The sequence below is a fragment of the Podarcis liolepis genome (assembly GCF_965112155.1).
Source record: "Podarcis liolepis genome assembly, chromosome: 3".
Lineage (NCBI taxonomy): Eukaryota > Metazoa > Chordata > Lepidosauria > Squamata > Lacertidae > Podarcis > Podarcis liolepis.
The window spans coordinates 80,648,295-80,663,252 of record NC_139557.1 but is presented as its reverse complement, the minus strand read 5'-3'; the positions used below and the strand labels follow the sequence as shown (position 1 = coordinate 80,663,252).

Sequence of the window (14,958 nt, the reverse complement as noted above, 5' to 3'; positions counted from 1 at the left end):
TAGCCTCCAGAGTAGGAGAAAACAAGCTTGTTCCCTCTTCCATATGACAGCCCTTTAGATATTTGAATATGGCTGTCTCCTCTTTCCCAGGCCAAACATACCTAACTTCTTCAATTGTTGCTCATAAGGCTGGTTTCCAGGCCCTTTATCATCTTGGCTCCCCTACTCTACACACCTTCCAGCTTGTCAATATCCTTCTTAAATTGTGGTGCTTGGTACTGGACACAGTTCTCTGTGTGTGGTCTGACCAAGGCATAATAGAGCAGTACTATTATTTCCCTCGATCAGAACACTAGACCAAGCCATGAAAACTCCCTGCATTGCTGTCAACAGAATTCTCTCCATTCAAAAATGGTAATAACCTTTTGAATTATTCCACTAGCTGTCTGTGGGGAATTCACTGGGTAGGAGAAAGTCCTATTCCTTCTCCTCAACAAACCCGAAGAAAGAAAGGTCTGACTCTCTCTTTCTGTGAACAGAAAAGACAGACACTCAAGATTCCACATCGACTCACTGGGACAAGCAGAAACCGAGATAAAGCCACTCTGAGGGTCCTTTGAGATTGAAACTGTGGGACATGACATGAAGAAAACAAGAAAGCAAGAAAGTGTCCTCTGGCATAAGTCCCTCCTTTAAGAAAATGGTAGTTTAGCAGAGAATGGATGTATAAGGAAACAGTCCATAATGTAGATAAAATTACCAAATCAGCAAATGCAAACACGTTGCCATTTATAAAGCATTTGACTCCTAAAATGCAACTTAATAGATTCTGATATGAATATTACCAAGGGGACTGGAAATTGGGCCAAAGGATTATAAACGACAAGATTCATAAACAGCAAGTAAGACATTTAGAAATTCAGCGAGAGGAAAAAAACAGAGAAGTGGCATTTCTTAAGCAGATGTAGGGGTGATTGCAGATGGCATGTTAGAGAAGGTCAGCTGCCTCTGAGGCAACAAGCAAGAGCTTTGATTTGCAACTGAATACAAAGCGGAATCACGTGAGATGGGAGAGAATAGCCTCCATCAGAAAAATTTCGAGTGCTCTACAACTTTTCAGCAACGACTGCTCTGTAGTATTTCATTGGGTCAGATGTAACCATACAAATTGCCACCTCTCTCTCAGGAAGCGGAACATGGGAAACGAAGGAGACTTGACCCCACTCCCTACTCTGTTATTGCTAAGGAGAGTGTGGCACCTAGACCTAAAATCAAAATCAATGCTAGCCTCTACTGGGTAGGGAGCTAAAATACATTCTATGTTCAAACATTTTATTTAAAAGGTAACTGCTGTTCTGTTGATATTTAAATGAGATTTCAAGTTTTACGGATAAGGAAGTAAAAAAGGTTTAAAATAAGCCAGTGAAAAATATGCCAATTAATGAAGGATTAGGACACAAACATACTTGCTGCTTAAATAGGACACAAGCTTATTTGAATAACATATATTTAGACCGTTCATATGAGTGTCAGTGCAGACAATATAAACAGCCTAAAATCGTGTGTGAAATTAACTGGGGGGGGGGGTTAAGTGCATGTTTAATATAGGGTGCATGTATACAGTGGTACCTCGGGTTACATACGCTTCAGGTTACAGACTCCGCTAACCCAGAAATAGTGCTTCAGGTTAAGAACTTTGCTTCAGGATGAGAACAGAAATTGTGCTCTGGTGGCGCAATGGCAGTGGGAGACCCCATTAGCTAAAGTGGTGCTTCAGGTTAAGAACAGTTTCAGGTTAAGTATGGACCTCCAGAACGAATTAAGTACTTAACCCAAGGTACCACTGTAATGCTTAATATACCGTGCATGTGTATTGAAACAATACCCAGAATATTTACACAATGAAACCAGTGTCGAAAATAGTTTGGTCTTGTTCCTGAAACTTAAGAACATGCACATCAAAGAAACCACAAGGTTTGTTACAGTAGACCCACATAGGGATAAATTACTAAATCCTCCTACCTTTGCTTCATTTTTTCATGCATCCTTCCATGTTGGATACACTGCTCCTCCAATTCATCATTCCTTTTCAGCATTTTCTCAAGTCTGTCATGGACATATTCATTTTCCTGAGTAAGCTGGCTGACTTCAGACCTGGAGAATTAAGCACACTGATGATGGATGTTGCCAGATTTTATCCTGCAGTGTGCAACCACCTTAACAAAAGTCCAGTATACATCTCCATGGCAAACATCTTACTTACTTTTAAAAATAAAATAAGTAGTATTGCAGCAGTTGGTTTAAAATTGTATGGAATATTTTTTGGCAGATGGGTTACAAGAAAGATGGCTATTAGTAATGCATGAAACTCACCTTATACAATACTATACGTTCTTTGATATGAACCACCAGGCAAGAAGAGGATATTATAAAGTTCTTGCAAAACTGCAATCCTAAATATTTAATGGGAAATAATTTCCACTGAACTCAGTGAACTTACACCTCCATAAATGCACAAGAAATGGACTGGACACTGCAAGAAGTTCCACACTACAAAAAGGCTTTATACAAATGTTAATAAAACAGTACAGGAAAATAAATTGATTTCTACAGATTTGTTCAACATAAAGTATCTCTTTTCTTTTCTCATCTGTTTTACCTAACAAAATTTATATACTGCTGGAGAGTAACAAAACCTCTAAGCAGTTTCTAAGAAATATTAACATTATCCATAAAGACAGTTAAAATAAGCAGTAAGCGAAAAAAAGATTAAAACACATCAGCATCTACATGTCTAGAAATACTTGCCAAAACAAAAACGTTTTAAGCAGGCACCAAAAAGAACACAGTGGATGTATCTACCTGATGCCCATAGGCAGGGAGTTCCAAAGTGTAGGTACTCCCACAATAAAAGAAAGATTTCATAGAAGGGCAGAAAAAGTATTGTGTGGCACATGTAATAGTACCAGTTTCACAGATGAAAGAAGTTGAGTGGTCACATGCTGGGCAAGGCGATCCCAAGCCATTAATAGTTTTGTGTAACAACAGTAACACCTTGAATTTGGCCTGGGTTCAACCAGTACAGTTGTTATATGCTGCAGTAATCTGCATTAGCAGCAGTTTTAAGACAAGGGAAACTGCAGTAATCCAATCTTGAAGTCACCAATGCCTGAACTACTGTGGCCAAGTTTTCCCAGTTCAGAAACAGTCATAGCTATCATACCAGGCAGAACTGGTAAAAGTGGCTTCTAGCCACTGAGGTTACTTGGGCCCCCAGGAACAGAGCTGGGTCCAACCGATTAATTGCAGAAGGGATTCCTTGGGTGAAGTCTAGCTTAGGACTCTAGGTTTTGCTACTTGCCCAACAAGTTTGTCTGAATTCTAAGCCAGTGTTTCCCAACCACTGTTCCGCGGCACACTAGTGTGCCGCGAGATGTTGCCTGGTGTGCCGCGGGAAAAATTAAAAAATTCGAAAGATTTTTTTTTTAAAGTCAAATTTTCGATTGGGGCGCCGTCACTAGATGACCCCTGGGGTTCCCTCCCTCCCTCCCACTCTGCGCCTCCCTCCTCCTCCTCCGGGGAGGCCCTTCCTGGCTCTCGGCCAAGGCTTGGCAGCTGCCACTCACTCGCTCGCCCACCCGTCCCTCCATCCCTGCACCCGGCCTCTCCCCCTCCGTCCCCGGCGCGGGGGCTGCCGGGATCCGTAGTCCCCTCGCCCTTGGGCTCCGCGCCCGCGCGGGGTGCGCGAGCTACGTTTCCCAGCGTGGCCTGGCGGGCCGGGCATTTTGTTTGAAGCGCTCTTCTCCCGGCCATGGAATGAGCGCGGCGGCGGCGGCCAGGCGGGCAGGGGCTCTTCCGCGCAGACCCCGCGCAGCCTGCCTGCACCCCCGCGGAGATCGGGCGGCAGGATGGAGCCCGGGGATCCCCGCGGAGGCAGAGCAGCGGAGGCTGCCCCCCAGGTAGGGCTGCGTCGGGGTTTTTTATTTTTGCAATGCTGCATCCGCGCCGGAGGGGACGCATCGGACCACGGGGAGACCCCTTGGCGGGCGTGCAAGGCAATGCATGCGTGCAGGCGTTGCATGGAGTGCAGTACAATGCAATGGCAACGCGGCGCCCTGCATGCATGCATGCAACTTCCACCGGCGCTCCGGACTTGGCAGGTGAGGGGGGTCCCCAGTGGGCGGCAGAGAGAGCCGGGAGGGCGAAGGGGAGCCGGGGGGGAGCAGCGCTGCTCCCCGAGCCGAGCCCGGGGGGAAACTTCGGCGTCGTTGCGCTGGGTGTTGGAAGCGGAGGCTGGCGGGGGCCCCTCACCTGCAAAACCTGGTCGCCTCTCATATATTTCGTGCATTGCATTCATCGCCTGCTTTCTCCTCCAAGGACCTCCCGGGGGCGCGCGTGGTTCTCCCCGTGTTATCCTCGCAACAACAGCCCTGCGAGGTGGGTCAGGCGAGTGGCCCAAGGGAGCACCCAGGGATTGTCCTGGCCAGGTGGGGTGATTTGAACCCTGCTCTCTGCCCGGTCTTCGTCCTCATTTAGCCCCCACATGTGCATGACTGTGCATGACTGAGGTTTCCCCCCCTCATCTTGGCTATGGTGTGAGTCTGTGCTGTTAATTAATGGGGTTCTGACTTCGGAGAAGATGAGCCAGCCCTCAAGGAGGTGATTATGTAATTTGCTAGCAATTCATGTCCCTCCCGGCGTGACGCTGCGCGCTGACGTCACGAGGCTGTAATGGTGGTGTGCCTCGAGATTTTTTTCATGAAACAAGTGTGCCTTTGCCCAAAAAAGGTTGGGAAACACTGTTCTAAGCAGAGTGATGGAAATAGTATGATTGCAGTAGTATTGCAAAATAAAACATCAGGAAGCCCCCGTAAATCTGATGCTGTCAAAAAGCTGCACTATCCTTTAAATCAATTCAACATTTAGGATATGTACAAAGGTGGCTTATGGCCAGCTTTCTTCCTCCAACCTTTGGTAGGCAGCATAGAAATTCCAACCTAGCTGCGTTGTCCATTAGAATGGTTTTTTCATTTCTCACGAATCTGACCATTTCATAGTATTATAATTAAATGTGAGGTAGGTTCTATTGATTTTAATTGAAAACTCGATAATTCAGAAAAGGGGCTGAGTCTCACTGCCATAGTATGTTTTTTTCAGAATGTCTGGCATTCTGATTCTCTACCTTGGGCAAATGTTTTCCTCACAGTGCTTCAGTGTAATGACTGCCGTCTTCTAATAGAGCACCAATCAAACATGCAGAAAAACAGTTCAACCGGGTGCGTGTTCTTTACTTCAATTAAACTCACACAGTTGGATGCCTACTGTTGCCAAAATGGTAATATAATTTATCCATTATAGTCAAACAGTAAAACTACACTAAAAGTCATTTAACAATATTTATAACACCATAAAATATAGTGTTAAAATATATGGACAGCAATATGCACTGAAATGGTAAAATTTGTTTCTCATCATCAGTGATTAAAAACAGGATCATTTCTCTAGCTTCAATACACTCAACCCTAGTGACAGATTAGAATTCAAATCTTAATGATCAATTTACAATTAACAAGATAGAAGTGAAACAAATTAAACCAACCATTATATATAACGAGACCCAATGGACTCCCATTGTTGCCCTTAATTACAAAACGCAAATCACAAATACACAATGGGCAGTGTCAAGCATCAATCCACAAGCCTCAAACTTTGGGACAACCCAAAAAGAGGGTAAGCAAAATTATACAGAGAACACTGTGGTACTGTATTTTTACATTTGCATGTGTACACAGTGTCAACTGTGCAGCTTGAGGGGAGTAAATCGAGCACTTCCAAGATCCGCCCATATATGTAGCGAAATTTTCGCTCATTACAATTTTTATTATTATAGATTCTACACACCAATTACGCCTGAAGGCTAGCTTTATTAATACATTACTTAAGGTAATATCCGAACACAGTAAAGCATGTTTGCAACCCACTTCCATAACGTAAATTCATCTTTAGGCAACCTAAGTATATTCAACAGAAGCCCTCAAAATGTTTTATGCATCTTTAATTCCAATCCTAGGCAATCTTACCCAAAGTATGTGAGTATTTAATAGGCATTAATTTGTGAAGCTCAATCAGAAAAATGGTGAGACCTGTGATGGGGGGGGGGGGAATCACAAAACCTATCTATGTGTACTACACTACAAATAACTGGGAAATGACTTTTCTTTTTGAAACTACCTGGCAGAAGCTACACAATTTCTGGAAAAAACCAGCAAGCATTTAAGCAGCATTTCGTAGGCCTGCTCCAAGCCCTGGGTGTCCATGGGTGGGTGCCCTGTATAGTTTGAAGGAAGTGCTGTGCTAATGCCAACAGCTACAGAGCAAAATAGGTACAAACCCAGTCAGCGTCAGAGAATAAATTGTGAAGGTGAAGGAGCAAGTGTAAACAATTACAATTCAATATATATCATTTAACCAGAGCAATGAAACTCACCATATTGTCTCTCAATTAGAAAGTGAAATGCTCTTTCAACAATAGCACACTATTATAACCACGTGAGTCTTCCATACAAATCAGAGTTTGGGGACAGATCTCAACACACACTATCTGAAGAGAAGGGGATCTTTTACTACATTCTGAAGCATATTAACAAATGTCTGGGCTTCAGACCCAAAGCTGTGTCCTTACTTCTTAGTAGTGTTGGTGAGGTGCCATATCCCAAGCCAGCTATGCTGGAGGCAGAGAGGAGAGGTGGGACAACGCAAGCCCAGAAGGAAGTTAGGCTTCTGTTTGTCAATATAGGCCATAATTTATTGTGATGACTCAATGCAGCCAATACATTTGGCATTTATCAGATATAAGCACCTACTTTTTGCAAGGTGGGATTATATGCTCACCAATAAGTGGGCAAAGCGGAAAGGGATATGTACCTCAAAGGCACCACTATATAAGATTTGATTTAAAGATGTGTCAGCAGTCTATGTAGTCTCTATCATGTCTGAATACAGTTACCACATGCACCTGTCCACATACATGTTGCTACATTAGTGCCACAGGTATATTAACACTAATTGTGTGTAAGCTGGGCATGTGGTAAGTAGCTCTAATGTGACAGGTGTGTGCATGTGATATTTGTCTGAGGGCTTTTCTGTGGCTCACATTACATTAAAAGATCAAGTTACTGTATCCTAAGACCTAAGTGAGCAGAAATGGAAAAAGAAAGTAGTCTGCCCACATTGGTTGTGTACAGGGGCAGCATGTTGCTTGAGGAGAAATGGGAACGTGCTGCCTCCCTCACTTCCACCCCTCCCCCACTGCTGCCTCACCGCTGGTACCATGGCTCTCTTACCTGCATTGTGCAGTGGCATCCACAAAGCATGGGCAGCAGTGCCAGTTTTCAGACAGATTTTGCCAAAATCTTGTGAGACCTTATGCACTCGTGAGATCTTACAAGATTTGGGCAAGATCTCCTTGGAAACCAGTGCTGCTGGTGGCGTAGGTGAGGCAGGTGCTGCCTCTTAGGCTTCCACCATTCGAGGCAACTGCCTCACCTTCAGAGGCGGAGCTAGCATGCTGTGCACCTGGGGGCAGGGCTAGCAGCCCGCAGGGATGGGGCGTGCTGCGAGCGGCCCAGGGAGGAGGGGCGGCAATGTCACCTCCCCTCAGGAAAGACACCTGGGGCAGACCGCACCCACCTTCATCCGCCAGTGCTCACCTTACCTCACCAGTGGGACAGACCTGGTTGTGTATGTGATTTTGTTCACATTTTATGTATATGTTGAGGAATATGGAAGACTAGAAACATAATACTAAAACTGAACTATGTAAGTGCTGTAAAAATGGCTTATCAATTCACAAATTTCTATTAGCTACTCATAAGTAGTAAGCCTGTAAGTAGCTCTGTGTACAAAGAGTAAAAATGTTGCCTACCTGTTTTTTTCTGTCATATCTTCAAGCTTCTTTGCCAATGTGCAACACTCTTCTTTTAATTTTGATAAGAGTGCATTCTGTGAACTCAGCAAGGAATCCAGTTCATTAACTAGAAATCATACATAAAAAAATGTGCATATGTTATATTCTACATATACAAAGTTTGAAATGCAATACAGGACATTTTAGAAGCAACATTTTAAAGTGTTATATTAACGCTAGAACCTAACTTTCAATTAAAGAAATTGGCATCCTAATCTCTATGGAAAGTCGTAATAGAAAAGTCCCTTCAAAAGTATTAAGAAAACCACATGCTCAAGCCTGTTCCTGAGCATCTTGATCTTACTTGCCCATGACTAAATCTGTGTGAGAGAAGCCCCCTACCAATTTTTTTGTCTCCGCCTTCCCATTTTAAGGTTGCTTCAAACTTGAGCTGTAGTGAACCACCCTGAAATCCCAAGATTAGGGACTGATTTTTGCGGGAAGGTTTGAGGGCTGAAATGGTTTGTGCTCCCTTTCTTTTGAGGGTTTGGTGGCAGTAGCTATGGTCATGATGGACGGAATTCAATTTCACTCAGAGTAGACCTATTAAAATTAACAGGCCCAATTAAGTCATGTCCATCAATTTCAGTGGGTCTGCTGACAGTTGAATGCCATTCCAATTTCCAGTGGTGGTCTGGCCACCATGCTGCCTTCCCAGAGTACCTCTGGAATGACTTAGAGAGGACAATGCACTGCTTCTACTATTTTAAACAAAGGAAATATACAGAGCAAGCTTCTGCAATGATAAGACCATCATACCCCACAAAAAACCCCACAAAACAACCCAACATTTTGGAGCTCTAGAAAAATAACCAAAATGTATTCCCGGCTCCAATCCATCCCTGGTGAAAGGGTCGGTGAACGTGGAGAAATTTACCATCAGCACTAGTTCAAACTGATAAAATTCCTACATAGAAAGGAATTCTGTGTATGAAACAGGATGCATATATATTGCCACACATTACACACTTTCCAGCAGTCCTAAATGTAATGGTTTTTAGGAGAAATTACAATGACAAAGTTTTCTGTAAAAAAATTCCTTCCTGTAGCACCTTAAAGACCAACTAAGTTAGTTCTTGGTATAAGCTTTCGTGTGCATGCACACTTCTTCAGTTACACTGAAACAGAAGTTGCCAGATCCTTCTATATCTGTAGTTACACATGAATCTAATGAGCAATTTCACAGCAGATAATCATTAATATGTTCATGTTATGGTCTGTAACTATATACTGTTCTATAGTACTACAAAGATTATTCCAGTGATACCAAAACACATTCCTCTTTTGATTGCTAAATTCTTTTATATGGTCCCTTGCCAAGGACATCTGCACAGCACCAAACTACAGTGGTCTAGAGCTCAAATACCTGACCTTAGAAAATATATTTCATGTTCTACCAGCTAATGTAATCAAGCTAACTTCCACATGAGATAGACAAAAGCTATCATTTGAGTCATATTAGTTTGCTGGATGGATCACAGAATATGTGAAGTATATTTGAAACATCAGTTAAGGAGGACTTGTACAGCACAATATACATGTCTTTAAGAGAAAACTGAAGGTACAGAAAGTTCGTATGAAGACACCATAACTTGACCGATCTTCAGAAAGTGCAAATATAATATTTTCCTTATATGTAACTGAAATTATTAACTGAACAGCTTCTTGCAGTTGTTAGCCAACAGCTCCAATTTACTGTAGACATGGGAAACACTGGGAAATGAAGACAACATATGTGAAAAAGGCCATGGGTATAGGTTGGGGTGGGGAGAGAATTGAGCTTTGAAATTTTGTACCTCATAACATAGCAAAAATCTTGAATTTTTCAGTTTTAAATTATTGAAGATTTTAATTCACTAATTCATCAAATGAAATGTCAAGGGAACATATGGAATACGGCAAGCACTATGATCAGACCTCTATATGAAAAACAAAACAAACCAGAGTATTCAATTAAATAGCAGATAAAATTCTAGTTCCTTCATCTGTGAAGCAATTTAATATAACTGCATTTGAGATGAGATATTTGTGTTCAATATGTCTTAACTTTTCCATTCTTGTTATTCATATTAGAAATATCAATGGGCACAAAATACTATTCTCCAAAGCAAGCAAATTAAGTGAGATCTTACAGATAAGGAAGGAAAAAGTAAATGACAACTTGTTCTGAACATCTATGCCAAGTCACAGCTGCTTATACGCAGAAGTGCTGTATAGAATGCAGAGAGATGCCACAAATAGTCCCTTTCCCTTAATACACTTGTGTAGAATGAAGCCATAAAGCAAATAATTGCATTCATTTTTAGCAAAGATTGGCCTGCTAGGATTGGTGTCACTGCTGCATAATTCAAACAGAACACAGTTTGAAACTGAGATGGCTGTCAGTTCAGTGTTGAGCTAGCAATCCAGGCTAGCAAAGGATGTTAAGAAAGGCAAGACAATCTTGTTCTAAGAATGGTATACTCTGAGAAGCATCCCAGGAGCTAGACAAGATCACACATGTGCTCCAGGGCAATGCAGCTAGTCATTGAGTACCTAAGCAGAAACTGTGATTGCCAGGACAATAAATTTCTCTGAACAATGAAAAGACAAATATATTCATTCAATCATTATTTATCTAAAATTTCAATACCCTGCTCTCTATCAAAGAAACCAAAGCAGCTTATAACGATATAACGATATAATTATCAATAATATTAAAACAAAACCAGCAGCATAAAACAGTAATAGTCATATAAATCGTAAAACCACCAGCACCATATTCCCTCAAAAGGTGGATAACATAACCACAATGCAGCATCAAAAGACTAAAATAAACTAAATAACTACACACACACACACACACACACACACACACACACAGAGCACCATCACCAAAGGGCACTCTAAAAAGCCCTGAAAAGTGAGCAATGTTGGGACCAGGCACATCTCCAGGGAGAGATCATTTCAGAGATGGAGCGCTACCACAGAGGCCTCATTCCATGCCATCACACTATGCAATTTTACTTGATAAAGGGACAATGGGAAGGACTGCAGATTTAAGTAGGCACCTATAAGCAAAGGTGCTCCTTTAGATAGTTGGGTCTCAAGCTGTTTTAAGTTTTATACTGCAACATTAATACCTGGAATTGGGCTCAGAAATCCATAGGGAACATCACATCAGAAAATGTAGGCACAGGAAGTTGTCTTATTGTGCATACTTGAAAGCCCAGAAGAACTAGGCTCCTCAGGAATAAGGAACCTCTCTGGAAACAGGAAATCTTGGCAGGCTGGGCTTCCCAGCTGCACCTAGGTCTGGGTGACCAGGCTGCATAAGCGCCCAGTTGAAGCCTATTTGTTGCTGGAACAACACAGGTGCTTAGTTTTGTGCAGCCCAGCGATTTGCTCCTGTTTCCTATGCCAACGAACCCTGAGTTGCTGGCCTCTGCTGATACCTTGCTCTTGGAATGCTGCCTAGATTTAGAATACTCCATTGTGTTTGACCTTGGCTTTGCCTTATGACCCTGCTTAGTGGACCACACACACTTTAGGACAGCCTCCCCATGCTTGACATCAGTCCTGAATTTCTGGAATGCCCTGATAACTGACTGCTACCTCCAATCTGGCCAGTCCTCTGTCCCACCAGGGATCTAGCTTCCCCCTCTCCCCTGGGCTAAGGGATCAAGTGAGGGCATGATCAAGGCAGAACATACACCCAGGCCATGAGCAACTCCCCCAAAGTCACTGTCTACTTTGGGGGAATTTATATACTTTTCAGTGGGAACTGGAGCTATTTGTTATTTTTCCTCTCTTTCAATAAATGAGAAATAGTTGGTTAAGCCACACACAGAGATTATGGGAGGGTTGGGATATGATCTAAAAAGGCAAATACGCAAATATGATTCCCCGTCTTACTAAACTGATTAGCAACATTTATAGTCTGTACACACATTTAAATGCATTACTGGGGGCTTACTGAATTGCCAACAGCAACACATCCACCAACTGTAGTTTCAGAATTCAGGTTTTTAAAATATGCAATTTATGCATATTTTCTGCGAGCAATGCTACTTACAGCTTAAATATGCAAATTTGCTGCCGTTCTACAGCTCATGATATAGTTCTGATGTGGACCTGAAAAGCAATTTGTCCACCCCCGATATAAAAGGACCACACATAATATTTTGACTGTCAACAATTCTGTAAATCCGTTTTACTTTCATACTATAAAAGGTAAAGAATTACAGGTCAGCTGTGCCAAAATATTGAAGCACATCAGGTTCCAGTCATGCTGCCAGCTGTTACCAATGTCCTATATTTATCAATTTAAACTGCATTCTTCAGGTTCTCTCTCACTGCTGCAAAGGATTAAAGATCCATCTAGATTTGAGAAGGACAGAAAATACAAATTCTAAAAATGTGTGAGCCTGCAAAGATTAAATAAAGGAACATATTAATTTGGAGCCAGTGAATTACATCCAGCTGCGACAGTGAATTAAGTACCGATTAATGGCTAAAGCTTTTCTCCAGTTTGGATTCTGAAGCAAACTCATTAAGCTTTTAGAGTAGCTATAATGTGTGTACTGTGGGAACTGTTCAATGCTATTCAAGAGACTTTAACTGTAAGCTCAGAGCATTTCCTGCGGAGCTTCTGATGCTATTTTCTTTATATAACATGTGTGCCTGAAAATCCAGCCAAAAACAAGTCCTTTGTTTTTCTACTTTGTTGTGGTCCCTCTCAGCTTTACGTTTCTTGAACACAGGTAAATAAACTCATAATCCAGATGGTGCAACAGATGTGAGAGCAGCACTCTGAAATCAACAGACAGTGGGCAATACTTTCCATTTTCTCTTTTAAACGCTAACTAATATGTAATTCGGAATCTCCGGTGTAGTTAGCATCTGCTCCCTTCGGCCAGCCAAAGGTTACAGGTGTTCCTGATGTCATTTCACAGTAAGGCGTGGGCCGGGCTTGTGAGTGAATGCCCAGGCTCTAATCTTTCCCTACCACCTACCAGTTTTATCATGCTGGGCCTCCATTTGCTGCATCTTCTGTGTCAGCTCCTGCTCTCTCTGCTGGGCCTGAAGGGCTCGGGTCTTTGTCTCATTGCTAAAGCTGTGCTGAATGTTCTCTTTTTCTAACCTATTAAAAAAGAAGAAGAACAACAAGAAGAAGAAGACAAAGAAGAAGTGGGGGGCACGCAGAAATGTCAAACGTATTTATAAACAAAAATAAGTGATAAGTCTATATGCCAAAGAATGATTTACATCCATTTGTATGTTGTGTGCTGTTCAATACCCCAAGCAATAAATAATAAAATGACAAATTAATAAAACATCAAGGCCAAGCATTTTAAAAGGCAACAAAACAAAGGCAATAATATATTACATTTCGATCATACCATTGCATGTGCAGCAATTAAGACATTATCCTAAAGAAATGAAGAGGCAGGAAAGGCATGGACTGGGAGGCATCAGGGGGTCAAATGCAAAGATCAAATCAACGGTAACTCAGAGTGTAAGGAGCAAATGTTCAAAATACTGGTAGACTGGTAGTGGCCCCCTAATAATGCTGCATGCTCCACATCTTTGCATATATATGGAGGCAGATTGCTATTTGCTAGCCCTAATTTCCTACTGAGAATGTTCTGATCAAGTTTCATATGGTGAAGTCACAAATTAGAGCAGCTCTGCTTTCCAAAGATGACTTTTTGTTCATGAATTCCCCCCCCCCAAAAAAAATCAACTTTGGTAAGAAACACACACCTTTTCATCAGTTTGACATTTTCAGAAATGTATGAAGGTAGTCATGTACAGGTATAATAAAAAAACAAAAACAGAAACTAATCACCAAGAATAGATTTTGCAAAGACTGCAAGGTCATAAGCAGTCTTATGTTAAGATTCTGGGTGGCTCTGGATAGGGTTGCCAGATTTCAAAAAGTGAAAATACAGACACAAAAGTTGCCCAGGCACTGTTATTGACGGTCAAATTCTGGCTAAATACACAATGAAAACAAAAAACAATACCCCTCCAACAAACACATTTAAAAGGACATAGAATGTTAATCAGTCAAAGACTGGTTGAAGAGAAACATTATCACCTGGCACCTAAAGATACATAATGAAGGTGGCAGGCAAGGCTCCCTATAGAAAGCATTCCACAAAAAGGCCCATTCTCATGCTGCCACCCTCCAGACCTCTATGTCAAACAGCACAGAGGATAAAATTGAACCCTGAGGAACCCCATACTGAAGGCTCCACAGGGCTGAACAGCACTCCCCCCAAGATCAGCCTCTGGAAACAACCATCCAAGTAGGAGCGGAACCATTGTAAAGTGGTGCCACCCACCCACCCCTCACTTGGACAGCTGCTCCAGAAAGATACCATGGTTGATGGTATTGAAAGCTGCTGGCTGAGAGGTCAAGGAGAATTTACAGGGACACATTCCCCCTGCCTACCAGCAGAGGTCATCGTACACGATAACTAAAAGTTTCTGTGCCAAAACTGCTTAAACCCCAAATGTAATGGATCTAGAAAATCAGTTTCCTTCGAAATTGCTTGGATCTGATCCACGGCTCTCCTCTCCCTTCTGCCCACTTGGAATTTCAAAGAAAAGAGGGAAATTGTAAGGCATTCAGAATTAGGTTACGCCTTTCTTTTTCTAAAAAGCAGCAGCTGCTACACATCAACCAGCTACGGAAGAGGAGGAGAGGTGGGTGGGTTGGTGCAAGCCCAGGGGAAAGCTGAGGTTGATTCTGCCATGTTAAACTGAAGTTGACTGCTACCATTACATTTACTACCATTACATTTGGTACTTAATCAGGTGTAAGCACCTGATTCTTGCAAGGGTGAGATGCAGAGTGCACACACACCCATAAACAGGCAGAATGGAGTTGCAGTGCATCAGATCAGCTCTGGAGCAGCACTCCACAGACTCTGGCAAAAACTTCTCTCCCATTACTATAAGGCAAAGACAGCTAAAAACGGTACTATTGCTACTGCTCCAAAGGCTGATGGTGTGGGACAGTTCCTCCTCTCTTTTGGGAAACACAGGGCAGGCAAAGAATAAGC

The 14,958-nt window shown here is 42.3% G+C and overlaps 1 protein-coding gene across 2 annotated transcripts in view; it reads right to left on the bottom strand.

Annotated features, from left to right (window-relative positions):
• The window catches only part of SDCCAG8 (SHH signaling and ciliogenesis regulator SDCCAG8), a gene marked incomplete at its 5' end in the record, with an annotated part of 90,900 nt that overhangs the window by 27,577 nt on the left and 48,365 nt on the right, over positions 1 to 14,958 (bottom strand). For both annotated transcript variants that reach the window (XM_083496842.1, XM_083496841.1), the window contains 3 exons: positions 1,963 to 2,094; positions 7,865 to 7,973; positions 12,901 to 13,028. In XM_083496842.1, the coding sequence (XP_083352968.1) occupies positions 1,963 to 2,094; positions 7,865 to 7,973; positions 12,901 to 13,028 (369 nt within the window). The remainder of the gene's footprint in view (positions 1 to 1,962; positions 2,095 to 7,864; positions 7,974 to 12,900; positions 13,029 to 14,958) is intronic.